Source organism: Myotis lucifugus, unplaced genomic scaffold, assembly GCF_000147115.1.
Source record: "Myotis lucifugus unplaced genomic scaffold, Myoluc2.0 scaffold_550, whole genome shotgun sequence".
In the NCBI taxonomy this organism is placed as follows: Eukaryota; Metazoa; Chordata; class Mammalia; order Chiroptera; family Vespertilionidae; genus Myotis; species Myotis lucifugus.
Window position 1 is genome coordinate 163,553 of NW_005871598.1, and position 25,243 is coordinate 188,795.

Sequence of the window (25,243 nt, forward strand, 5' to 3'; positions counted from 1 at the left end):
CCACACCCTTTAGGATGGGTGGTCACTTGGGTGCCTGGCCAGTCTGGGTGAGGGGCTGAGGGTCGTTTCAGGCTGGCCAAGCCCCCCAGCGATGAAAGCTTTCAGCGGCTCCTTTTTTTCTTTTTTTCTTTTTATTCTGGGATTTATTTACCTTCTATAATTGAAACTTTGTAGCCTTGAGTGGAGCTCAGAGCCGGCCAGGGCGGGCAGGAGGGAAGCCTCCTGCTCGCTCCAGCTCCGTGGCCACAGCTGGCTGATAGCAGGTATCTGGGGTTTATTTATCTTCTATAATTGAAACTTTGTTGCTTTGAGTGGAGCTCAGAGCCACCACGGCAGGCGGGAAGCTTGGCTTCCTTCATCATTGGGGCAACCAAGCTTCCTGCTTGCTCCAGTTCCGTGACTGCCAGCCGCCATCTTGGTTGGGTTAATTTGCATATAGTTGCTCTGATTGGCTGGTTGGTGTGGCTTAAGGCATAGCGAAGGTATGGTCAATTTGCATGTTTGTCTTTTATTAGTGTAGATATATATAGATTTTTTTGTTAAAAATAAAATTTCTGATAGCTAGAACAGGTCTGTGGGTTGAGCGCAGTACCATGCATGGAAAGGATACCAGTTCGATTCCTGGTGAGACACAAGCCAGGTTTTTTGGGTGGATGCCCAGTGGGTGGGTGTGGGCCAGGCAGGAGGCACCAAACAGTGTTTCTCTCTTTTCCTTCCTCTTCCTCTCTTTACAAATTAAATTTAAAAGCTTAAAAACAATATATACATTTAGATTTGTGGTCTTTGGGAATAATTAAAATAATGCTTTTTACCTCGGAGAATTCTGAGTTTCTCAGAATCTGAAATGATATCTCAAAACAAGAGATCAGTTGAAGACAGCACTTCCCAGAAACCTGCGACCAACCCCCAAATCCTAAAGTTGTCATTTCCCAGTGCCACTGGGGCACCCCAACACCAATATTTGCAATAATTACTCAGTAATTTGTATCCTAATGCCATCTGCTGGGCCTTAAAAACTCAGTTACAATGGGCAATGCGCCTAATGATTGCTGCTTTTAGCCAATGAATGCCCAGGACAAGGGTATTATTTAGTGCTGATTGATTTGGGTGTTACTTCCTGAGTCTTTCTCCAGGTAGTCATTTTGACCTCTTGGTTTTGTTAACATAGTCAGAGGCTCCAGGGATGGGTCACAACTAGGATCAGGTGTCAGAAACACTTTGCCCACTGTCCAATGATTTGTCTGAAGCTTGTTGAGCAGCAACAGGTGGTATTGAGGCCTTTATGCCTCCCAGCCTCCGTTTTGCTTACATGGTTCTACTCAACCTCACTCCATTTATCCTCCACCCTCAGGTGCTTGTGCCTGCCAGGTCCTGAAGCCCAGGACACAGCGTCCAGAACAGTGAGTTGCTTAAGGGTGATACACAGTGTCACTGGTGAAAGGGTATCAGCTACAATGCCACCCTGTAAAGTTCTGGTGAGTGTAGCTGAGCTGGGAGGATTTGGGAAACCAAGGTCTGTTTTGTATCCAAAGGCAAGAGAAGATGAGGCGAAATTTTGTGTGAGGAGTTACTTTCATTCTTAGGATCCTAGGGTCATCGATGGTAGAGAATAAAAGAGGGACATTGTCTGAAGTAGGGTTCTAAACTTTTCCCACTGCTCAGAGGAAGAACAAATTAGAAGGGAGTAGATACCAGTTGGGGACAGGAAGGAGAAACCCTTTGAAAGATAGGCTAGAAAGTGCACTGAAGACTGAAGCCCTGAGGTAATGCAGGTATCTCCAGGTGACCTGGCCTGTGGCTGAGCAAGCGTGCTGAGCAGCCTGAGCCCTTGGATCCTGGCGGTGGTTGCCAGATTCTTAACAGACATTTATCTTTCCACAGATTGCTGCTAGTGCAGAATATCTTAGTGGTACTGGTTTGTGGAGCTTATTTCAGAGCCTCACACTCTTGTGGTCTCTGAGATAGTGGAGTCCTGGGACTGTCCTGCCACTCTTTCAGCCTTTGGGCCTGAGAACCTTGAACAAACACTAAGCCCAGAATCCTAAGTACAGGTCTAGAGTTGTATGAAGTAGTCCCATATATTGGCAACCAATGGAATGAGATGTAGGAGGTCCTCCCAGGTAAATGTGCCAAATGTGCAAATAATTGGAGTAAAGACTGAACTTGTTCAGGGACATGCAGGTATCCTTTTTTATTTTTATACTAGAGGCCCGGTGCATGAAATTCATGCACTTGGGGGTGGTCCCTCAGCCTGGCCTGCACCCTCTCGCAGTCTGGGATCCCTCAGGGGATATCCATGTGGTGGCTTAGGCCTGCTCTGGAGTGAACTTAAGCCATCAATGGGCTATCCTTAGCACTGCCGTGGAGGTGGAAGAAGCTCCCACCACTGCCTCTGCGCTCGCCAGCCATGAGCCCGGCTTCTGGCTGAGTGGCACACCCTTGTGGGAGTGCACTGACCACCAGGGGACAGCTCTTGCACTGAGTGTCTGCCCTCTGGTGGTCAGTGTGTGTCATAGCAACCAGTTGTTCTGCTGTTTGGTCAATTTGCATATTAGCCTTTTATTATATAGGATATATTAAAAAAGAGAAGTGGTAACAATAGGACAGGAAGGAGTAAGGTCTAGAGGAGCTTTGTCACATTGGAAGTCGGTTCTTCATGTGATGGGATAATTGGAGCAGTGGAGGCAGGTGATCTAACCCAGGTCTCATTAGATTTCCTGTGGCTGCAACAAGATGAACAATATTCCTCTGAGGGAGGTGGTGGGAAGACTAGGAAAGAAGTTGCTGTGATATTCTGAGTGATTGTGATGGTAACTTGTCCATGATGGTGCTCATGGAAGTGCAAGTGGGAGTTGTGCTCTGGGTTAGTATTTTAGCTGTGGCCCCCCCCTGGATTTTATAATTTTGAGTTTGAGAAAGAGGAAGATAATAGCAATCATGTGAAGGTTAGAAATTAGCAGCCAGAGGTATGGAATCACCAGCTGAGATGGAAAAATTCAAAATATAAAATTAATGTTCATTGGAGATACAAAAAAATTTTATTTATTTATTTTTTCAGTTAGGTTATTTCAGAGAGCAGTTCATGAGTGTCTAGTACTCTGATAAACAATTCGATATAAAGACTTCTTAAACGAATAGTGCAATGTGTGTGGGGGAGTTCTAGATCACCTTTTTGTTATTTGTTTTTAATTGGATGCCAAATGGTATTTCAAACAAGATGAAACTGTGGTTGGTATATATTTACTCTCTAAACTCTTAACATGTTTTTTTGGTGACCATTGATGTGGCCTGGGAAGTTGCAGTCAGTTTGGTGGTATTGCTTAGAGCAGTGGTCGGCAAACTGCGGCCCCTTGAGTGTGGCTCTTCCACAAAATACCACATGCGGGTGCACATGTACAGTGCGATTGAAACTTTGTGGCCACATTGAAGGGGCCAAAGAGCCGCATGTGGCTCACGAGCCGCGGTTTGCCAACCACTGGCTTAGGGGCATGAGTGTTCATCTGTGAGATTCACTGAGCATGGATTAGAGCAACATAGGTGATGGGACTTGAGTGATGAAGGCTGTGACTTGGGAAGGGACATGAAGTGCAGCACAGGTGAAGGTGGGCTCTGGATATCTGAGATCTGATGTGGTTCTCAATAGGTGAGGTTGAAGTAAAAAACAATCAGGAAGGGAGGCCTTTATAGCAGGATTCAAGGCTGCCTCTTTTAGTGTGGACTATCACAGTTGGAGTAATACTTCCTCCAGTTTGAGTTTGCCAGGCATTTATTCTATGGGCCATACATGCTGAGTAATGAGTAGGAAGTCAATGAGATGACTCTGGAGTCTGGGGCTGTGGGAGTCCAGGTGTGAGAGTGTGGGAGAAAGACTGATGTGCACTTGGAGAGGGCAGGTTCATTCATGGCCACAGAGCCCTGAAATTGGCTTAAGAGTGAATGAAATGTGAATTCATTTTTGGTGGTGACTTGATGACATAGTAGGTGGAATTTTAGTGTAATTGTCTGAAAATAGAGGTGTTGTCATGCTACATGCAATGTCTAGAGCTTAGGTGTTATGTATGTGCACACCTGTCAGTTTTGTTGAGGGCTGATACCATGATCATTAGAAACACATTAGCATACATCAGTGTAACCTGGGCTTGAAAATCTCCACTGGCATTAGGAAGGAAGAAGGTAGGAGACAAATATGTTACAGAATGGTGAGTTAGAATTTTGGAAAAGAAGGTGATTAGAAAAAAAACAGGCCTCATTATGGCATATTTGTGTTGTCTTTGAAGTTGTGACTTTGTGAAAGAGGCTGTGTGAGAGGAGTGTGTTTCAAAGAACGATGTGACAGGTAATGCAAAGTGATGGACTCAGCATCATTCTGTGAGTGAGTTCCAAAGGGTGAAGTGTGATGCCATGCCTTTCTGAGTCTTGGAGGGACAATCTGGGGCACTTCAAGGGAATGCCTGATAATACCAGTGTCAAATCACTCACACTTCCTTTATACCCAACATCTCTTCCTCCCCTGTTTTGTGGACATCAACTGTATTGACAAGAGGCAGTGCGGTCTACATGTGAGGCCCAGAGGTCAGTTATCTTCTATCTGCTCATCAGCCTTTATTGTTGTGGGAAGACACACGATCAATTGGCATATAAGGAGAGAGTTACTTTGATGGGACAGAGGCCTGATACCTCCTTTGATGAAGGTAGTAGAGGGAGAGATGTGGAGGGTGGGGAGTATGACAAACATAAAATAATTGGAGAGATGCTGATCATGGGTTGAACTGTCCCCATTATGACAGGATATGAACTTTGAGGACGTGGCTATTGCCTTCTCTCAGGAGGAGTGGGGGCTCCTTGATGAGGATCAAAGACATCTATACTGCGATGTGATGCTGGAAGTTTTTGCACTTGTATCATCTGTAGGTAAGATTTTCACATTCTCCTACTGTCCTGAGGTGATGGCCTCTCTTCCTTTATTCTCCAGATGCAACTTTCTCTCTCCCACAGCCAAACCATGGGCTCTGCCAATTTTCCCCACTTTCTTATAATATGTGCTATGAATGCATGTGCTGAGCTGTGTGGAGATCCCTGAGCAATGGACTCACCAAGCACCCCTAACACCCATTGCCTCAGAGAGTGCAGGGAGTGTGTGGAAGTCATGAGTCTTGTAGATAGCTTCATAGAATCCAGCTTAATTTCCTCTTCCTGGGAGAGTGACTATGTCCAGGTCCATGGCATCCACTTCTGCACCCTTCCTCCAGCTAAAGATCATTGGTGCCTGCCTGTTCCTGGTATGGTCTTTATTTACATGAACCATGGGCAGTTCTTGTGAGACTCTCCTTCCATTGTTTGTAATATTCTCTTCCCTGAATACTATTGCATGCTGAGTTGCTCTGGCTTCTCACCTCCGTTGTCTTTCATTAATACTCAGAATATTTAGGTTTTAGGCACTTGGACAGTAGAAAGTGCAGGAAGAACACTCTTTTTTTCACAATATGAACATACAGGATGATCTCAAAGGAGGCCTTGCTCTGTTGAGTGGCAACTGGGAAAAGTATGACATAAGGGCTGTGTTCAGATCATACAAGGGACCTGCTCATTTCCCACAGTGTTTAGTTGCAAGTGCCACTGGCGACAGCTCATTTCTACCTTTTCTTTCCCATCTTTGACATGTTGCTGACTTGTCATTTCATCTTTGACTTTCTGACTTTTGTCTACCTTCACTTTTGTGGTCTTTTTGCATCACGTGTTCCCCTGCAAGTCTTTCTCTGCAGTATTCTTCAACATTGACCTCCATAGGTATTATGAGGTGCGTATATATTTTTAAGTAGACCTCAAACAAAACCTATCCATTTATTGAAATACTAGAAGCCCAGCACACGAAATCATGCACGGGTAAGACCTCTAGGCCTAGCCCCGCCGCTGCCAGTCCCCAGTCCAGCCCCTGCCACTGCCACCGCCACCCACCCCGGTTCCTCGTTCGCCATCCAGCGATTAAAAGAACAGCCCTCTCGTGCCATCAAAAGACACCTGGCCCTTTGCTCCCTTTAAATAAGTAAAATAAACGCCCTCTCTCTGTACCTGTCTCTTCTCTCCCTTGTGAATCCTTTCATAGCTGGCGTCATCAGCCAAAACCCTAACGTGGGAAACTCAACCAGGAAGGGCTATGCCTGTGGGAGGAGGTGCAGGCAACCAGGGCTGCCCCCTTGCTCCTGCCCCAACCTCCTACCCTCCATCCCTGTACTGGCCCAGCGGCCTGGCTCGGCCCCTCCTCCATCGCAGAACCACTCAGCTCAAGCTCTGGCCCCGCCCATCCCACAGGGAGGAGCATGCGCAGTTTCTTGCAGACGTGGAAGTGGCTGTGGAGTAGGGAAGAGGCGGATTATTCCTGAGGAGGGTGTTTCTGCTTTGAAGCTGATTTCTCCATCCACCTCCCCCCAGTGAAGGCTGAGGGTCCCTGCAGGCGCTGCAGTCCTTATTGAAGTCTCCACTCCATAGCATCTCACAGTGGTGAGTCCACATCCTAGGAGGCTGTGCAGTGGAGGCACCATGTTCCTTTCGGAAGAAACTTAGGATCAATCAATCGGAGCCTCTCAGCCGGGGGGAAGGACCAAGAGGTCTACCTTCCGCCCGCTCGCCAGTTCCGGGTCCTACTCGGCTGCCACCCAGCCCAGTTCCCCGTGGTTCCATGGTGGCCATCCAGCAATGGAAGCCTGCGGGCTGCAGGGAGGGACTGAGAGGTGGTCAGTGCACCTCATAGCGACTGGTTGATCGGTCGTTCTGGTTGTGACGCCTGGGCTTTTATTATATAGGATACTTGAAATAAGATGTAACTAACATTCTTTTTAAAAATTCTTTATTGTTTAAAATATTACATAAAATATTATGTGTGTCTCCTTTTACCCCCATTGACCTCTCCCTGGCCACTCCCACCACCCAGTACATGCCTTCAACCCCTAGTGTCTGTGTCCATTCGTTATGCTTAAATGCAAGCATACAAGTCCTTTGGTTGATCTCTTAGTCCTCCCCTCCCCCTGCCTTCCCTCTGAGGTTTGAAGGTCTGTTCAATGCTTCTCTATCTCTGGATCTATTTTTGTTCATCAATTTTATGTTTTTCATTATATTCCACAAATGAGTCAGATCATGTGATATTTTTCTTTCTCCAACTGGCTTATATCGTTTTGCATAATGCTCTCCATGTCCACTCATGCTGTTGTAAATGGTAATAGGTCTTTCTTTTTTTATAACAGTGTAGTATTCCATTTTGTAGATGTACCACAGTTTTTTAATCCACTCATCTGCTGATGGGCCCTTAGGCTATTACCAAATATTAGCTATTGTAGATTGTGCTGCTATGAACATAGGAGTGCATATATCCTCTCTGATTGGTGTTTCTGATTTCTTGGGATATATTCCTAGAAGTGGGATTACTGGGTCAAATGGGAGCTCCATTTTAAACTTTCTGAGGAAACTCCATACTGTTTTCCACAGTTGCAGCACCAGTCTGCATTCCCACCAGCAGCGCACGAGGGTTCCTTTTTCCCCCACATCCTCGTCAGCACTTGTCATTTGTGGATTTGTTGAAGATAGCCATTCTTACAGGTGTGAGATGGTATCTCATTGTCATTTTGATTTGCATCTCTCGGATGATTAGTGACTTTGAGCATGTTTTCATATGTCTCTTGGCCTTCTATATGTACACTTTCAAAAAGTGTCTATTTAAGTCCTTTGCCCATTTTTGATTCGATTGTTTATCTTCCTTTTGTTAAGTTATATGTTGGAGATTAAATCCTTATCGGAGTTAACATTGGCAAATATGTTCTTCCATGCAGTGGGCTTTCTTGTTTTGTTTATGGTTTCTTTTGCTGTGCAGAAGCTTTTTATTTTGATGTAGTCCCATGTGTTTATTTTCTCCTTCGTTTCCATTGCCCTAGGAGCTGTTTTGTTAAAGATATTGCTATGACATATGTCTGATATTTTGCTGCATATGGATTCTTCTAAGATTTTTATGATATTCCATCTTACGTTTAAGCCTGTTATCCACTTTGAGGAATATGTCCATTTCTTCTTGGTTGACAAGTTTGTTGGAATAGAGTTGTCCATAGTGTTTTTTTTAACAATCCTTTGTATTTCTGTGGGTTCTGTTGTTATTTTGCCTCTTTCATTTCTGATTTTTTTTTTAATCTGGATCCTCTGTTTGCTTCTTGGTGAAGCTGGCTAGAGGTTCATCAATCTTGTTTATCCTTTCAAAGAACCAGCTCTTGGTTTTATTGATCTTTTGTATTTTTTTGTTGTTGTTCTCTATGTCATTTATTTTCACTCTCTTTATTATTTCCTTCCTTCTGTTCACTCTGGGCTTTTCTTGTTGCTCTCTTTCTAATTCTTCAAGTTTTAGAGTTATATAACTTATTACCAGCTTTTCTTGTTTTTTGAACTAGGCCTGTAATGCTATGTATGAACTTCCCTGTCAGGAATGCTTTCACTATGTCCCGTAGATTTTGAATTGTTGTGTTTTCATTGTCATTTATTTCCAGGATGTTTTTTATTTCTTCTTTGATCTCTTTGGTAACCCAGTCATTGTTTAATAACATGCTGTATAGCTTCTACGTGTTTGAATTTTTAAATTGGTTTTATTGTAGTTTATTTCTAATATTATGCCATTATGATCTGAAAAGATGATTGATATGATATCAATCTTCTTGAATTTGAAGAGACTTTGCCTGTGTCCCAGTATGTGGCCTATCTTTGAAAATGTCCCATGTGCACTTGAGAAGAATGTATTTTCTGTAGCTTTGGAGTGAAATGATCTAAAGATGTCAATTAAGTCCATGTGATCTAGTGAGTCGTTTAGGATTTCCGTTTCTTTGCTCATTTTTTTTCTAGAGGATTTATCCAGTGATATCAATGGGATATTAAAGTCCCCTACTATGATTGTATTGGCATCGATCTCTCCCTTGATATCTTCCAGAAGTTTTTTTATGGATTTGGGTGCTCCTGCATTGGGTGCATATATGTTTACCAAAGTTATATCCTCTTTGTATGGATGCCTTTAGTATTATGAAGTAGCCTTTCTTATCTCTTGTTATGGCCTTCAGTTTGAGGTCTATTTTGTCAGATATAAGTATTGCTATCCCAGCTTTCTATTTCATTTCCATTTGCCTGAAAGGTATTTTTCCAACCCTTCACTTTTAGTCTATGTGAATCCTTTGTTCTGAGGTGGATCTCTTGTAGACAACATATATATGGGTCATGTTTTCTTATCCATTCAGCCACTCTGTGTCTTTTGATTGGAGCATTTAGTCCATTTATGTTTATGTTTAAGGTTATTATTGATAGGTACATGTTTGTAGCCATTTTTATTCTTTATGCCTGTATTTCTTCTTCCCTTTCTATTTCTTCTTTTTACAACAATCCCTTTAGCATTTTTTGCATTGCTGGCTTGTTGGTAATAAACTCCCTTAGCCTTTTTTTGTCTGTGAAACTCCTTATTTCCCCTTCAATTTTGAATGATAGCCTTGCTGGGTAGAGTATTCTTGGATTCAAAGCCTTGCTTTGAGTCACTTTTTATACTTCATTCCATTCCCTTCTAGCCTGATGTATTTCTGTTGAGAAATCATTTGATAATCTAGTTTGAGATCCTTTGTAGGTAACTCTTTGTCTCTCTCTCTTTCTCTGACAGCCTTTAAGATTCTCTCTTTGTTGGTAACATTTGCCATTGTAATTTTGACATGTCTTGGTGTGTGGCTTTTGGGTTCATCTTGTTTGGAACTCTCTGTGCTTGTGTGACTTTTCCATCCCAAATTTGGAGTCTTCTGTTATTATTTCTTCAAATATGCTTTCTAATCCTTGCTCCTCTCTTCTCCTTTTGGCACTCCTATTATACATGTTACTTTGTTTCCTGTTGTCCCAAAGCTCCCTTAGGCTCTACTCCTGCTTTCTAATATTTTTATCCAATTGCTGCTCAGATTGGGTGTGTTTTTCTGGCCTTTCTTCCAACTCACTAATTCAATCCTCCGCTTCTTCTAATCTAATGTTGAAAGTTTCCATTGTGTTTTTTATTGTAGTTAAATCATTCTTGATTTCCTTTTGATTCTTACATAAGTTGTTGGTTTTCTCATCCATCCATTTTATGAACTGTATGGCTCTTACTATGAAATCTTTTTCTGACATATTGCATGCCTCTATTTTATTTAGTTCCTTTTCTATTCATTCCTCCTTTTCTTTCATTTGGGTTTGTTACTTTGTCTCCCCATTTTTGCTCTTACTTAAGGGTCCAGGCGCAGAGTCCTGAGGGGCCTATGGCTGAAGTGGAGGGCTTGGTGGGAGGGTCGCACATCTGAGAGTCACCAGAGAATCCAGGCGCTGGGACGCGAGGGGGCCGTGGCTGAAGTGGTGAGTTGGTGAGAGTGTTGCACACTCTGGGACTCACAGGAGCCTGTGGCCAGGAAAGCTGCAGTCCTTGTGTTTGTGCGTCTGCAGCTGAAATAGCAGGTCTTTGGCTAGAGTGGCTATAGGGTCCCAGGTGGTGTTTGAGGCCAGTCTCAGTGGTAGTAGGGATAGGCTCCTAGTCTTAGCAGCTGTCCCCTTCAAGATGGCGTGGTTTCTGAGCCAGAGTTGGCTGCCCAGGAGTGCTTGCAGCAGTAGCAGGGGTTCCCCTTCTAGGGGAGCCCAGTCTTCAGGCTCCTGAGACTCCTGGAGATCTAACTGCCCTCATATATCCACACACTTCCCTTTTGCTCCCTCACAGCCATCCTGCTGGCCACCATCCTCACTCTCTCTGTAACCAACATTCTGCACAACTTACCCATGTCACCAGCAAACAAACCCTGCTGAATTCTGTTGGCAAAAGAATGACTCTGTGATACCTCTTCTGTTCCATGTGGCACTTGTCACGTATGTATCATATTTTGTTTGAGGTCCTCCTTGTTTTTGAACTTCAGTAGCCCAGAACTTCATAGCTTCATCTTGTAAATCCTTCCTGCAAATCTTTTATTTTCATCCAGTTGCATGAAGCCAAGGTAATATGAGCAACACAGTTTAGTAATGGGTCTTCCCCCTGTCGCCACAGTCAACTTTCATTTCCTCACCATTTTTCTGTTTGCAGGTTGTTGGCATAAAAAAGAAGAGGAGGAGGAATGTTCTGATGGGAGTGTTTCTGTACAAGTGGAGTCAAAATTCATGGCTTCTAAGACAGTGCCACCAACCCAGAAGACCCACCTCTGTAAGCATTGTTTCTCAGTTTTAAAAGATATTCAACTGACTGAGTCACAAGCAGCATACTTTGAGCAGAAAGCCTTCTTCAGTGACACATGTGTGAGAAACTTCTGTTCCAATGCAAACCATCACCAGCAACAGAGGGATACCAGTGGAGAGAAGTCCTGGAAAGAAGCTATGGACAGGGACTTGTTTGTGACCAGGTGCAGCTTCTACTTGTCAGGGGTGCCTTCAACCACTGGGGAGGCTGGGAAAGACTGGCCAGCCAGCTCAGGGTTGTTGCAGCCCCAGGCATCTCTTAACACTGAGGAGCCTCACAGGGGCAATGAGATTTCACAGAAATTTCACAATGTAAAAAGTCATCATCAGTGGAACAAACATGAAAGTGCTGCAAGCCACAGATATAAATTTGTTCAACATCAGGGTGTCTGCTCTGGTGAAGTGAAATATGAGTGTAACAAATGTGGGAAAGTTTTTAGATGTATCATTAATCTCACTCAACATCAGCGAGTTCACACTGGAATTATGTCCTATGAGTGTACTGATTGTGGGAAGCTCTTCCATCAAAGATCTTCCCTCACTAAACATCATAGAGTTCATACTGGAGAACAATCTTTTGAGTTTAGTGAATGTGGGAAATCGCTTAGGTGCAGTAATTACCTCTTTAACCAGAAGAGAGTTCACACTGGAGAAAAAACATATCAATGTAGTGATTGTGGGAAATCCTTCAGTCAAAACTCTAACCTCATCCAACACCACAGAGTTCACACCGGAGAAAAGCCATATGAGTGCAGTGATTGTGGGAAATCCTTCAGTCAGAACTGTTCCCTTATTAAACACCACAGAGTTCATACTGGAGAAAAGCCATATGAGTGTAGTGATTGTGGGAAGTCCTTCAGTCTGATCTCTACCCTCATTAAACACCACAGAGTTCACACTGGAGAAAAGCCATATGAGTGTAGTGATTGTGGAAAGTCTTTCAGGCAAATCTTTGCTCTCACTGAGCACCAGAGAATTCATATGGGGGAAAAGCCATATCAATGTAGTGAATGTGGAAAGTCCTTCAGTCATAGCTCTAACCTCCTAAAACACCACAGAGTTCACACTGGAGAAAAGCCATATGAGTGTAGTGATTGTGGAAAGTCCTTTAGTCAGAGCTCTGCCCTCATTAAACACCACAGAGTTCATACAGGAGAAAAGCCATATGAGTGTAGTGATTGTGGGAAGTCTTTCATGCAGTTCTGTAGTCTCACTGAGCATCAGAGAGTTCACACTGGAGAAAAGCCATATCAATGTAGTGATTGCGGGAAGTCATTCAGTCAAAGCTCTAACCTCATTCAACACCACAGAGTTCACACTGGAGAAAAACCCTTTGAGTGTAGTTTATGTAAGAAATATTTTAGCCAGAAACATAGCCTGATTAGACATCTGAGAGTTCACACTGGAGAAAAGGCTTAAATATCCAGATCATATTTTATCTTTCTCACTCAGAATGGCAATACTGAAAGAGATACTTTGGGACCCATTTACTGAATATAAGCTCCTTTTTTAGGAAGATATACAGGCAGTCCTCAGGTTACGTCAGACTCAATGTACATCATTTCATGGTTACGTCACCATCTCCCATTTACAGTATTTATAAAAAAAAAAGTTCCGTTGTTTTGATGTATGTACATATGTGCTTTATGTTTTCTATCATTTATTTACCACAAATAAAGATCAAGAATTGTTATCTTTTTTTTTTTTACTGTTTCACTTAATTACTGCTGTGTATGTGCTCCATGTGAGTGACGTAGGTGCTTATGTAGGTGGGTTCCGACTGACAGCGGAAATCACATTACATCGCACTGTAAGAACAGATCTTCGACATAACCCAAGGACCTACTGTACTATGCTAGTTTCCTCATAAGCTTCAGGTACAACCGAGATTTGAAGGATCTGCATTTGTCAACCTGCCCAGACCTAATATCCCATTGATGTCACTGCGAGTATTTGTGGCTGAACAATTTCACCTCTACCACATGAAAAATGTGCATCGGTCACAACACCTGTGTGCTTAGGGGAATGAATTTTGTGTTCTCACTTGTGCTGGAGGAAATTAAGATTATTCTGAGCTCTTAACAGGACCTTCATTCTTTTATCTTTGGCTAGGGATTAGAACTGACCCAGGGTTCATCCAGAGCACCCATCCTTAATTAAGAAGTGCTGCCTCTGTCAGGGACACTGTGGTTCTTACATTATGTTGTGGTGAATTGTTTCCGTTCTAATTCACTAGCTTGCAAATTACTTGCTGTCCTCTGCTCCCATTTATGTTTTTGTAAATGTTTTGTTTTTTTCTTTTGTACCTTTAGTTTGTTGGTTCTATTCACTGCCTGGGATGATTTGAAAGGAAAGTTGGGATCTGTCAGCATGGAAAGGTAAATGGATATGTTGGGGTCCCAAACTTTCCGTGCTTTGGAAGGCACAGCATGACAGAAAATCACTATTTGTCCAATATTGGCTTATTTCGTATTGCTGCCCAAGGCTGTAAAAGAAAGTGTACATGACTTTGTGGTTTTAATTTGAAATTAGGTGCCTCTTTTATTGGTGAGGTCACTGGTCACCCTGAAGAGGATGCCTTTGTTGTGCTTGTACAAACAATATGCATTAAAGTTTGTATTACATAAGTTTCAGCAATGTTTAGAGAATTATTCTATACGTGCTCCAGAAAGGCCATGTGCCATTATGTATGAAATTTCATAGGCTGTTTTTATTTGTTGTGAATCTCTGAGGTGGAACTAATAGGGACAGTAACACTTGTTTTCATAATCATGGAAGAGACTGCAGTTGAACGAGATGAAAAGTACCTCTTCTGGACATTAACCCATAATTATTCCAGGGCCTGTGGCTTGTATCATCTTTTAGGACATTCTGAGGACCTCCATAACTTTCCTATAGCTGAAATCACTGGCACACAAAATAATATAAAGGTGCTGTGAATTCTGCTGGCCCCTCTAGGGTATGCACCTCAAGGTTGTTGCTTGACAAGCAAGAACTCAAAGCTAGCGAAAGGATATAATCTAATATGCAAATTGTCCCCTCAGGGATTTGCACAGGAGACAGGGTATTCTATCGCTCGCTATGACATGTGCTGACCACCAGGGCAGTGTGGAATGAAGGAAGGCCCCAACTGGCAGCTCGAAGGAAGGCTCCATCTGGCAGCCAGAAGGCCCCAATTGGCCCTGATTGCCAGCCAGGCCTAGGGATTTTACCCGTGCATGAATTTCATGCCCTGGGCCTCTAGTAATCCTATAATCAGTTCCAAGGTATGTCTTTTGTAAGCAGTCAGCATTCCTGTTGATTCCCATGGCAATAGTCTTCACTGCTTGCCAATATTTGCTGCCACTGAGGCAAGGCTGTTTCTCCCAGGAAATAAGAATTGACATGCAACAAAGTACTTTTCTGATGTGTACTATTTGGTGAGCCTTGAAATAGAAATAAAATTGTGAAACTGTTAAATGTGAAATAAATTCACCTGTACCTCATACACAGGATGGGGCAAAAATAGGCTTACAGTTGAAAGTACTGCAAACACAGCGATTATTCTTTTTAAAAAATAATTTAGAAAATACTTTTATTCATTTTGGGGGTGGGAGGAGAAAGGGTAAGAGAGAGGTAAACATCGATCTGCTGTCTCCTGCAGGCCCCCTACTGGGGACCCATTTGGGGATGTGCACAGACCTGGAATCAAACCAGAGACCTTTCAGTGAATGGGATGACACCCAACCAGCTGAGGACACTGGTCAGGGAAAAGTTTATTCTTGTATCATCATTTATTAATTATTGTATTATTTTCCATACCAACAACTCTAAGCCTACTTTTGCCACATCCTGTATTTTCCTCCAGCCCTTTTATAATCTCTTTTTGTGCCTTTCTCAGTGCTCCATGCAGTCATTGATTTCCCTTCCTTTAGAATAGAATAGTTCATATTGTTCATAGTTTTATAGGCACTGTTTGGTGTATATTCTTTAACAAATACTGGTTTCCTCCATTCTACACAATTATTTTGAAATTCAACAGTAATGCTTATGTGAATACTAGTACTTGATTTTTTTTTTTTATTGCTGAGTACTATTGGATCTATTGATCTATGATTTGGGTTATTTCAAGGTTTGAGGTATTATAAATAAATCTGCTGGGAATATTTGTGTTCAGTTCTCTATATAGACATGTTTTACTTCTCAAATTGTTGCAGTGTAGTTGAATGTTTTACATTTAAAATATGCAGAACTGTGACCCAAAATGGTGATTGCTTTTGCCTTTCCACTAACCCACAGTATATAAAAATTCCAGTTTTTCTGCAACCCTGCCAGCACATGCAATGGTTAACTGTTTTAAATAGTAGCCCCTGAAATGAATATATTGTTAACTCTATTTCATTTTAAATCCATTTATTCTAAGTAATTTTTATGATAAGGGTTTATTTCATACATTTATTTACACTGTCTTTATTTCCTTTGTTAAAATATCAGTTCAGAATCTTTTTTATATTGTTTGAATAAATTTATTATTTTAACCAGAAGAAGGACTGTGCAACATCTAAGACATATGTTTGAATTTCACTAATTCCTCAATGACTCAAGTGACTCCTTTGCCATATGGAACCGTAGGTATTGAATACTGGGAGGAAAATTGTTTTTCTCAATTTTTATCCTGTGTTCAATTTAAGCCAACTTGTGCCATATATGTTCAATCTGCATTGTTTACATTTTCCACCACTCTTTTTTTAAGTCTAAGCATTCAGTAATACATTAAGGGAAGTATAGGTTTGTAGTATTTGTTCATTTCCCTGGTGTAAATACTCTCATTGTCTCCAGGTTCAAACTGCCAAAATGATGGCACTGAACATAGACATCATATTTCAGTAGCACATCATTATATTTATTTTTTTTAACATACTGATACAGTAGCAACAAATTTGCTCAAGAACGTTCTTAATAAAACAGTAAAATAATGGGAAGTGGCACATTTTAAACATTTTTTAAAAGTTTAAATATCATTGAGTATAAGTGTATTTTTTGTTGTTGTTAATCCTCACACGAGGATATTTTTCCATTGATTTTTGTGTGTGTGAGAGTGGGAGGAGTAGTGACAGAGAGTAAAATATCAATGTGAGAGACACATCAATTGGTTGCCTCCTGTCTGCACCCTAACCAGTGCCAGGGATAAACTCTGTAACCATTACATACACTTGATTGGAATCAAACCTGCAACTCTTTAGTATTTGGGTTGACACTCCACTGAGGTAAACCAGCTAGGGCTAAAATATACATTTTCTTAACATGCACTTTTGATGTTTCCATACATCCCTGCATTCCTGAAACCAAATTCCTCCTGCCCTTTTCAGTGCTTCTTTCTTGACTTATAAAATAACTGATACAAGGACATAGTCAACCTTTGTAATAGCTTATAGGAAAAATATCTATATTATTAACTCTCCTCATGGTTGTTTGTTTTTTTAATCTATCTATCCCCAGGTACATTGATGGCTTATTTTACTTATAATCCCATCTGTATCTGGCCATGCCTGGATAGCTCAGTTGGTCAGAGCATCATCTCAATAAATAAAGGTTGCAGGTTCAATCCCTGGTCAGGGCATATACAAGAATCAAGCAAATAATACATAAAAATAGTAGAACAACAAATTGATGTTTTGTTTCTCCCCATTTATTTCTCTCTAAAATCAATATATTTTTTATTCATCCAGTCAGTCAACACACGTAAACACAAGCACAACCCAGGGAACTATGGGGAACAAGCAGCCAGGGTTTTCATGGGACAGAGCATGCAATGATGGAGAGGACAGGAGGGGAGGTGCTGGTGCTGTCAGTGTGGAGGGTGGGTAATAGGGGCTGCGCTGTACAATTACCCACAGGGGATTATGACATCAGTGCTCCCTGAGACTAAAACCAAATCATCCAGGAGAATACCTGCCCCTTGTGGTCTCTGCAACTTCCAGGTGGGTATTGAGATTGGCTTATTTCCAAGTGGATGAGAAGTTGATTCCTCTCAGGTGTCAAGGCTGGGAGCAGCAGTGGCTGCTGGGCAGGTGGCTGTGGGCAGGCAAAAGCCCAGGGCAGATGTCAGGGATAGTTGGTGCTGGGCCATGTGTGTGGCCCTGAGACCCTCACCAGCAGGACTGGGACTACTCTGTTCTTTGGGGCCATGGTTAGTGGGACATGGAGCAAGCTCTGTTGCAGGAGTTCCCAGGCGTTCATCATCTGGGAGTCAGCATGTGCTCCAAGAAAAAACTAGTGCAACCTAATCCTCTGTAACAAAGTGCTCCAGCCATTGACCTGACTGAGGAGGGAGAAGAGCCGTCTCTACAGAGCCTGATTCCCTTTTTGACAAGCATGATGGGTCACTGGGTGCTGAACCACCTGGTCCTATTGTGGATTGCAAATGTGGTGAAGTTTACGACTAAAAGAGGTTGTCTATATTTATCAATCTAGTGAGAGAAAAAGGCCTTGATCTTTCCTGAATGAGTAAACATCAAGTTTGGTCTTGGTCATTGTGTCTCAATGGTAAGAGCGTCAGCCCACACACCTGAGGGATGCTGAAATAGATTCCCATGCAAGGTCATATACCTGGGTTGCAAGTTCAATCACAAGTACACATTGGCTCATGTGGGGGAGGCAACTAGTTGATCTCTCTCTTTCATAACCATGTTTCTCTCTCCCCCTATGACCACCCCCCCACCTTCCCCACCCCATTCCACTCTCTCCAAAAATTATGGAAAAATATCCTTCGGTGAGGAATAACAACAACAAAAAGAACCATTCACCCTGCTGTGCTAAAATGGACCCTCCAACTGCACAGCCTATCCTCATAAGGCTTTTCTGCCTTTGCCTGGGATGTTCTCACAGCTGATGGGGCACCCTGTGTCCTTCCCAGGAGTTGACAGAGGAGAGTCTGAGGCAAGTCCCTGGGAGGGATTTGGGTACTGTATCTGCCTGAGAGGAGCTGGCCAGGGCTCTTCTGTCTCCACTCTCCTCTTCCCCATCCCCCAAACACCTGGCTCACTGTAACTCCACCTCCTTCTATATCTGGAAGCAGCCCCTTGGTATGTTGGACCCTCAAATCAGTTCACCTTTGGAAAGTCCTACCTCCAACCAACCCACACACACTCCTTAGCCCCACTGGTATTTGAGTCTCTGTTTTTGCCTTTTTTGGGTAATTTTCCACTTTTTTATTTAAAATACTTTTTTGTTGTTGTTGTTAACTCTCACCTGAGGATATTTTCCAATTGATTTTTAGGGAGAGTGGAAGAGAGAGTAAAAGACAGAGAGAAACATGCATTGATGTGAGAGAAACATTGATTGGTTGCCTCTTGCACGAGCCCTGACCAGGTACCAGACTAAGGAGGAGCCTGTAATCAAGGTACTTGCTCATGACCAGAATCAAACCTGGAACCACTTGGTCCACAGGCCGATGCTCTATCCCCTGAACCAAACTGGTTAAGGCATAATTTCTCACTTTTACTTAATTAAAAATACCCCCACCTCAGCCAGTCCTGGAGGTAACATTGATTCTCCAGGAAATGGTGCTGTTTTTTCAACGGCGAGAACATTCTGCAATACAAGCAATTCCAGAAGGAGAGGCTTGGTCTCAACACAATACCACATTGGAGGTTGCATTGTAGGTGGTGACTTTATCCCCAAGTTCAGCCTTCCTCTGTAGTGAGGTGATGGACCCTGGACTCTGGGGGATAGTGTGCTGCTAGTTGTATTATTGGTGGAGTAAATAGTTTTGGACCTTAGACATGGTTGGTAAGTGGGTTTCCTGAGAACACATGGGGCAGGGTCCTTGAATGGGTGGGATGAAGAAAGGCTCTAGAGATCAGCACTTGAATCAGGCTGGATGGAGGGGCACTACCAAATGGTGGGCACAGCTGAGATTTGGAATGTCTGAGGATATGGACACTGTTGACCCCGACTGTTCCAGACTCTGAAAGTACAGAGTCCCCTGGCCCTGGGAACTGGTGTTCTAATGAAGGACAGCGCACAAAGAATGGGCTGGGATAGCTAGGACAGGTGACAGGAGATCAGGGGGAAGTTGAAGCTAGGGGTGGTCACTGGGGGGCCCCCTGAGGAAGTCTGGGCACGAGTGGCACAGACCAGGTGGGTGGCCTGCAAGGAGCATGCCCTGCCCATTTTGGAGCTGAAGCGGGGTCACTGTGGCTGGTTTGAACAGCAAGGATCAGAAAGTGAGGTCATGGCTGGGCTGTTGATACTATGGGAGGACTTGACCTTCTCCTCAGGAGGCCTCACAGTTTACCTCAAGCTCCAAGCTGCCTTTAGAAGGGCTGCTGGGCTGTACCTTCAGCAAAATCAATGCCCAGAGGGAAATTAACAGTACTGAATGCAAATAAAAAGTACAGTGGCTTTAGCATTTTTGCTTATTTATGATTAAAAGTGTATCTGTAAGGTACTTTAGTATACTCACAAGGATAGTTCTCCAGAGAAAAATGACAAATAGAGAAACTTATTAGCAGACAGTAATGATGATAAACTTCCACAGAATTTGGAAAACAATCTGGCCACAGGTCACCATAATGGGGCAGGATATGCAATAGGTGAAATAATATTTGAGATAATGAGGAGCCTTAGACATTTACAATACATCTTTCTCAAGAAGGAATCTGTAGAAGCTGGCCATCAGCCTCCATGTGTCTTCTAGGGGAATCTCTGCTTTACGAAACACTGAAAGTTGGCTGACTCCTGCTTTCTGTGGTGCTGGCAGTGTTTTTAGGCATCAGAAACTTGGATGCCTCTTTGTAAAGAACAGTTTCTAGTTCACCCTTGGCTGTACCCTCTTGCATGTCTAAAGCTATGTTGTAATCCTTCAGAATAACCTTGTCCCATGGGTAAGTTAATTTTTATCATTCAAAGACTAAACTAAGTTTAAAAAATAAAGAGATGACTTTATTCAAATACCATCGGATTTAATGCTTAAATGGAAGCAAGGTTGGGATCACGACAATGACACTAATAGTGTGGTATTTGTCTGAAATTCATGATATTGTTTCTTTTAGTCTCTTAGGTGATAAAAGACAGACTTCCACTGAGTTCAGATGATTCTGTTACTGTTCTAGTAAGATTGTTCTAAATTGAATATGTTTTGAAAAGTCAACAATTTAATTCTTTTTCAATTATTTTTTATCCTCAACCAATGATATGTTTATTGATATTAGAAAAAGAGAATGGAGAGAGAGGGGGAAAAAAAGAAATATCGATGTGGGAGGAAACATCAGTTGGTTGCCTCCTGTACATGCCTTGAGCAGGGTTGGAATAATCCACAACCTATGTATGTGCCCTTACCAGGAATCTAGCCCACAATATATTTGGGGTGGAAGGGAGCTATCAGATCATGTTCCTATCAACTGAGCCACCGGGCTTGGGCAGCTCCTTAATTTTTTTTTCCACTTGTTCTATTTATTTATGTATTCATTGGTTGATTCTTTTTTTATCTTTAATTTCTTTATTGGTTAAGGTATTACAAGTGTGTCCTCATCCCCCAGCTCCTTAATTTTTAACGTTTCCATCAAGACAGTGAATTAGAATGACAGCATTTGGGGGAGTGTTTTATTTGCATGTGTGTGTGTTGGTTGTATATTTGAATTTGCTAACCCTTTGTATGTACCTAATTGTATCTGTGTCTGTTTGTGTCCTCTTTATGTCTGTGTTCTGTGTCCGTACATGTCTGTTTGGTGAGGGCATGTGTGTGTTCATTGTGTGTGTATGGATTTGCCCTGTGGTTCACTCTGGGTGACCCTGTTTTCTTATTTGTGCTTCTGTAAATGTATGCATTTCCATCAAGGTGTTGCCCGTGTCTAGTGTGGGTCTCTATGAGCCTGGCCATAAGGCCTGCACCTGAGTGCCAACATAAGCTGTGAGTGCTCAATACCTGAGTGTTTCCCTGCCTCTGTTGTCTGTATATTTCCCTGTGAGTTTGAGATCTCTGCATCCCGGCAACAGGCAGCTGCATTGGCAATCTCCCAAGCGGTGATGGGAGTAAAATATGTTCTTCCCCATCCCCCAAGGCTGAGCCTATTCTGGCCCTGCTCTTCTAAGCCTCTGGTGTTTCCCTGTGAGTCTCATCGAAAGCCCCAAGGATGGATGAAGATATGGGTGAGTTCATAGAACCCCAGGATGGTGGAAAGTAAAGAATTGGGAAGGCTCTGCTGTCAGAACAGACTTATAGAGTGTGGAGGGGCATGTTTGGGAAGGACTCTGGGCCTTATGGGAGGAGCAGGAGGATCCTGGATTCCTAGAAATGAATGAGTAGATGGGTACATATGGGGCAAAGCTGAAGGAAAAGATTCATAGGCCCCTAATTCCCCCTTAGGAATGAGGAACTGGATAACCTTGGAGAGGGCTGGGGAATTCCTATGGAACTCCTGGTCCCTGGAGAGCAGATAACTGCCCTGTCCATGTGAAAGCAAGGCTGAAACCTAATATAGGAAGGTGCCTGGGGCTGTTCAGAGCATCTGCTCAGACATCTGGGCTCTGGTCACGTATTGGCGTGCATGTCCTCCCCCTGACCCCGAACACTGGGGTCAGGAGGGATAATTAGGCCCCGTTCTCTCCAATGGAGATAAGGAGAAATATGAAGGGACCACATTTTGCACAGATTCATGCACAGAATGAATGGAAACCACAGGATCACCATTGAGGTTAATGTCAGCATTTTTATCATCAGCCCCACCTGATGGAGCATTCACCTGGGCAATGCAAAAGATATAGAGACTTGGAGGCAGGATAGTGACAGGTATTAGTTTAATATAGATGCTGGAATGTTTGCAGTCCTGTACCCTTTCGAATCAACTCTTTTAACATGTGCATTCCACAGTGGGAGGACCAAAACAGGAGGGATTTACCCAAGATTACACTCAGAAGTGGGTTCTGAGTTTGCTGACAATGACATCTGACCAAACTACATTTATTGAAGTTCACACCTTTAATTTTGCCAGTGATGGTTTGGGGCAGCTCAGGGACCAAGTCCACCTGGATGAGGAGAAAGAGAACCATCCTGACTGACTTCCACTGTCATTTCCTACCAAACGCCACTCCATTCCTTTGCCCCTGCACAGCCCCAAAAGAGGCTGACACCACATGGTCTCCTTACTGGGGCTCACCAAGTGTGTCAGCTTCTGCTGCTGAACCCTGATGTTGGCTGCAGCCTGTGATATGCTTTGACCAATGCAATGTGGTGGGAGTGAAGCCTATTACATGTAAGAGAAGAGTCTGGAAACACTGAGACTGGCCATGATCTCTCTCCATCTTGGATAACACCTAGCAGGAACCTACATAGTGGCTGCTCCTTTATCCTGGTCCCAGGAGAACAAGGGGTGAACATGTGACATGAACAAGAAAGACACCTTTTTTAGTATAAGCCATTAAAGCTCTGGGTCTGATTGTTACCCATCATAACATCTAGCCCATTCTAATGGGTACTCTTTAGCAATTTTATTGTCTAGGAGGCAGCAGAGCCTAACATTAGAAGTCAGAACACTGTAACTATAAACAGATTTGCCTTCCAGCCCTGACTTTATTAACTCTACAATCAGGCAATTTATGTTGTGTCTGAGCCTGAATTTTCTCTCCATAAAATAGATGGGTAAACCATCTCAGGTTGTGGAGAAAATTAAATGAAATAATAATTCATGTAAAGCATTGAATCCAGGGCCTGGCACTTGTTGTAAACATCCAGTAACTGTTAGCTCCATAGCTTCACAATGTGTACAGACCACAAACATTTAGACAAAGTAGGAAATGTCAACATTTTGGCATATGTATCCATTCAAATATTGCTTTTAAACGATTAAGGTAGGATTACATATATTCTCTCAGCCTAATTTTTATCTTAATAATGTGATATTTTTATATTAAAAGTAAAAAATATGACAGATGTAGTTGCTCAGTTGGTTGAGCGCCCTCCCATGCATGGAAGGGTTGCCAGTTTCATTCCTGGTGAGGCACAAACCAGGTTTTCTGTTTGGATGTCCGGTGCAGCAGTGGGCATGCAGGAGGTAGCTGATCAGTGTTTCTCTCTCTTCATCTCATTTCCTCTTTCTCTAAAATTCAAACAAAAATCTTAAATATATATGGACATTTAGGTTGTTAGTCTTCAATAATCATTGAAATAATACTTTTCACCTCAGGAAGTTTTCTGAGCTTCACAGAATCTGAAATAATATTTACAAACAAGATATCAGTAACAGACAACCTGCAACCAGCCACCATAACCTAAAGTTGTCATTTTATTTTTGGGGACCACTCAGGTCCCCAAAGCCAATATTGCAATGGTCAGTGAGTGACTGGGATCCTAATGCCACCTGTTGGGCCTGTAAAAGTACATTATCCAAAGGTCAATGCACCTAATGATGTCTGGGTTTAGCCAGTGAAAGCCCAGGAGAGGCAAATGATTCAGGTGCTCATTGGTTTGGGTGTGACTTCTGGCATCGTTCTCCTGGTGGTCATTCTGACCTCTTTATTCTGTTACCATAGTCAGAGGCTCCAGCATTCTGGGTTAAAACTACACCAAGTCATCAGAGAATGTGTCCCAGCTGTGCAGAGTGTGTCTGAAGCTTGTTGAGCACCAACTGGTGAGATTGAAGTCTCCTTGCTTCCCAGAATCCTCTCTGCTTACAGAGTTCAACTCATCCTCACCCAATTTTCTTTCCAGCCTAGGGTTCTGGTGCCTTTTAGGTACTGCATCCCAGGTCACAGCATCCAGAACAGTGAGTCTCTGGTGGGTAACACATGGTGTGACATGGTGAAAGAGAGTGACAGGTGGCAATGACACCCAGCAAGGACATGGTGGTGTGACTGACCTTGGAGGATTCAGGAAACTCAGGTCTGTTTTATTTCTAAAGGCAACGAAAAAGATGAGGCAAAGTTTTGCATGAGAAGTTTTTCTTTCATTTTCAGGAAGCTGCTGCCAATGATTACTTGTGAACAAAAGAGGGACAGTGTCTGAGTTAGTGTTCTCACCTTTTCCCAAAACTCCCAAGAGGAAGAACGGACTAGAAGCGAGATGATAGCTGTTTGGGACAGGAAGGAGACGTCCTTTGAAAGATAATATAAGTGGCAAGAGTGTGTACTCTGGTCTAAGGCCCTGAGGTAATGCAGTAATCTCAAGGTCACCTGGCCCTGGGGCTGGGCAAGGGTACAGAGCATCCTGAGTCCATGGGTCCTGGCAGTGGTTGCCAAACTCTTAACAGACCTTTCTCTTTCCACATATACCTGCAAACACAGAATCACTCACACTTCAGGGCTTCACACTCTTGTGGCCTCTGAAAGTGTTGTCCTGGAACTGTCCAGCCACTCTTCCATCCCTTGTATCTGGGGGACCTTGAAGAGATACCAATTTCAGAATTCTAAGTCCAGTTCTAGGGTAATATGAGTGATCCCCGTTTTTAGCAACCAGCGGAATGGGATGTGAGAGGTCCTTCCAGGCATAGGTTACTATATGTGCAAAGGCTTGGAGTGAAGACTGAGCTCATTCAGGAACCATCAGGTGTCTATTTTTTAAAATTTGGAACTGGTAACAATGAGACAGGAGTGAAGTCTAGTGGAACTTTGTGATAACTTGGGAGTCTGTACTGCAAGTGATGGGAGTAGTGGGAGAGTTTGAGCAGTTGCACCAGGTGATCTGACTGAGGTCTCATTATACTTCCTGTGGCTAAAGCAAAGTGAACAATATGGGTGGGAGGGAGGTGGTAGAAAGACTAGGATGGAAGCTGCTGTGATAGTTTTGGTGAATGTGACAGTAAGTGGCCCATGATGGTAGCTGTGGAGTTGAAATAAGCAGTTGGATTCTGGCTCGGTGTTTTAGGTGTGGTCACCAGAATTTTCTAATTTTGAGGTTGAGAGACAAAAGTCAGGGATGATGTGAAGGTTTGCATTTGGCAGCTGGAGGTATGGAAAAACAATTAGCTGAGATACATATATTTATAGTAGGAAGTGTAATGTTTATTGCAGATACAAAACTTTTATT

At 42.9% G+C, this 25,243-nt stretch overlaps 1 protein-coding gene across 6 annotated transcripts; it reads left to right on the plus strand.

Annotated features, from left to right (window-relative positions):
* The first annotated feature begins 1,381 nt into the window (after positions 1 to 1,381).
* LOC102420398 (zinc finger protein OZF-like) lies at positions 1,382 to 12,841 on the plus strand. 6 transcript variants are annotated; one of them, XM_023745491.1, is made up of 3 exons: positions 1,382 to 1,475; positions 4,788 to 4,911; positions 11,093 to 12,841. In XM_023745491.1, the coding sequence occupies exons 1-3, from the start codon at positions 1,455 to 1,457 to the stop codon at positions 12,658 to 12,660; spliced, it is 1,713 nt and encodes a 570-aa protein (XP_023601259.1). In that variant the 5' UTR covers positions 1,382 to 1,454; the 3' UTR covers positions 12,661 to 12,841. The 6 variants fall into 6 exon arrangements, with proteins under 6 accessions (XP_023601259.1, XP_023601263.1, XP_023601260.1 ...); XM_023745495.1 differs by having other exon boundaries at positions 10,736 to 11,247; XM_023745492.1 differs by lacking the exon at positions 1,382 to 1,475 and adding an exon at positions 4,623 to 4,691.
* Positions 12,842 to 25,243: the final 12,402 nt, after the last annotated feature.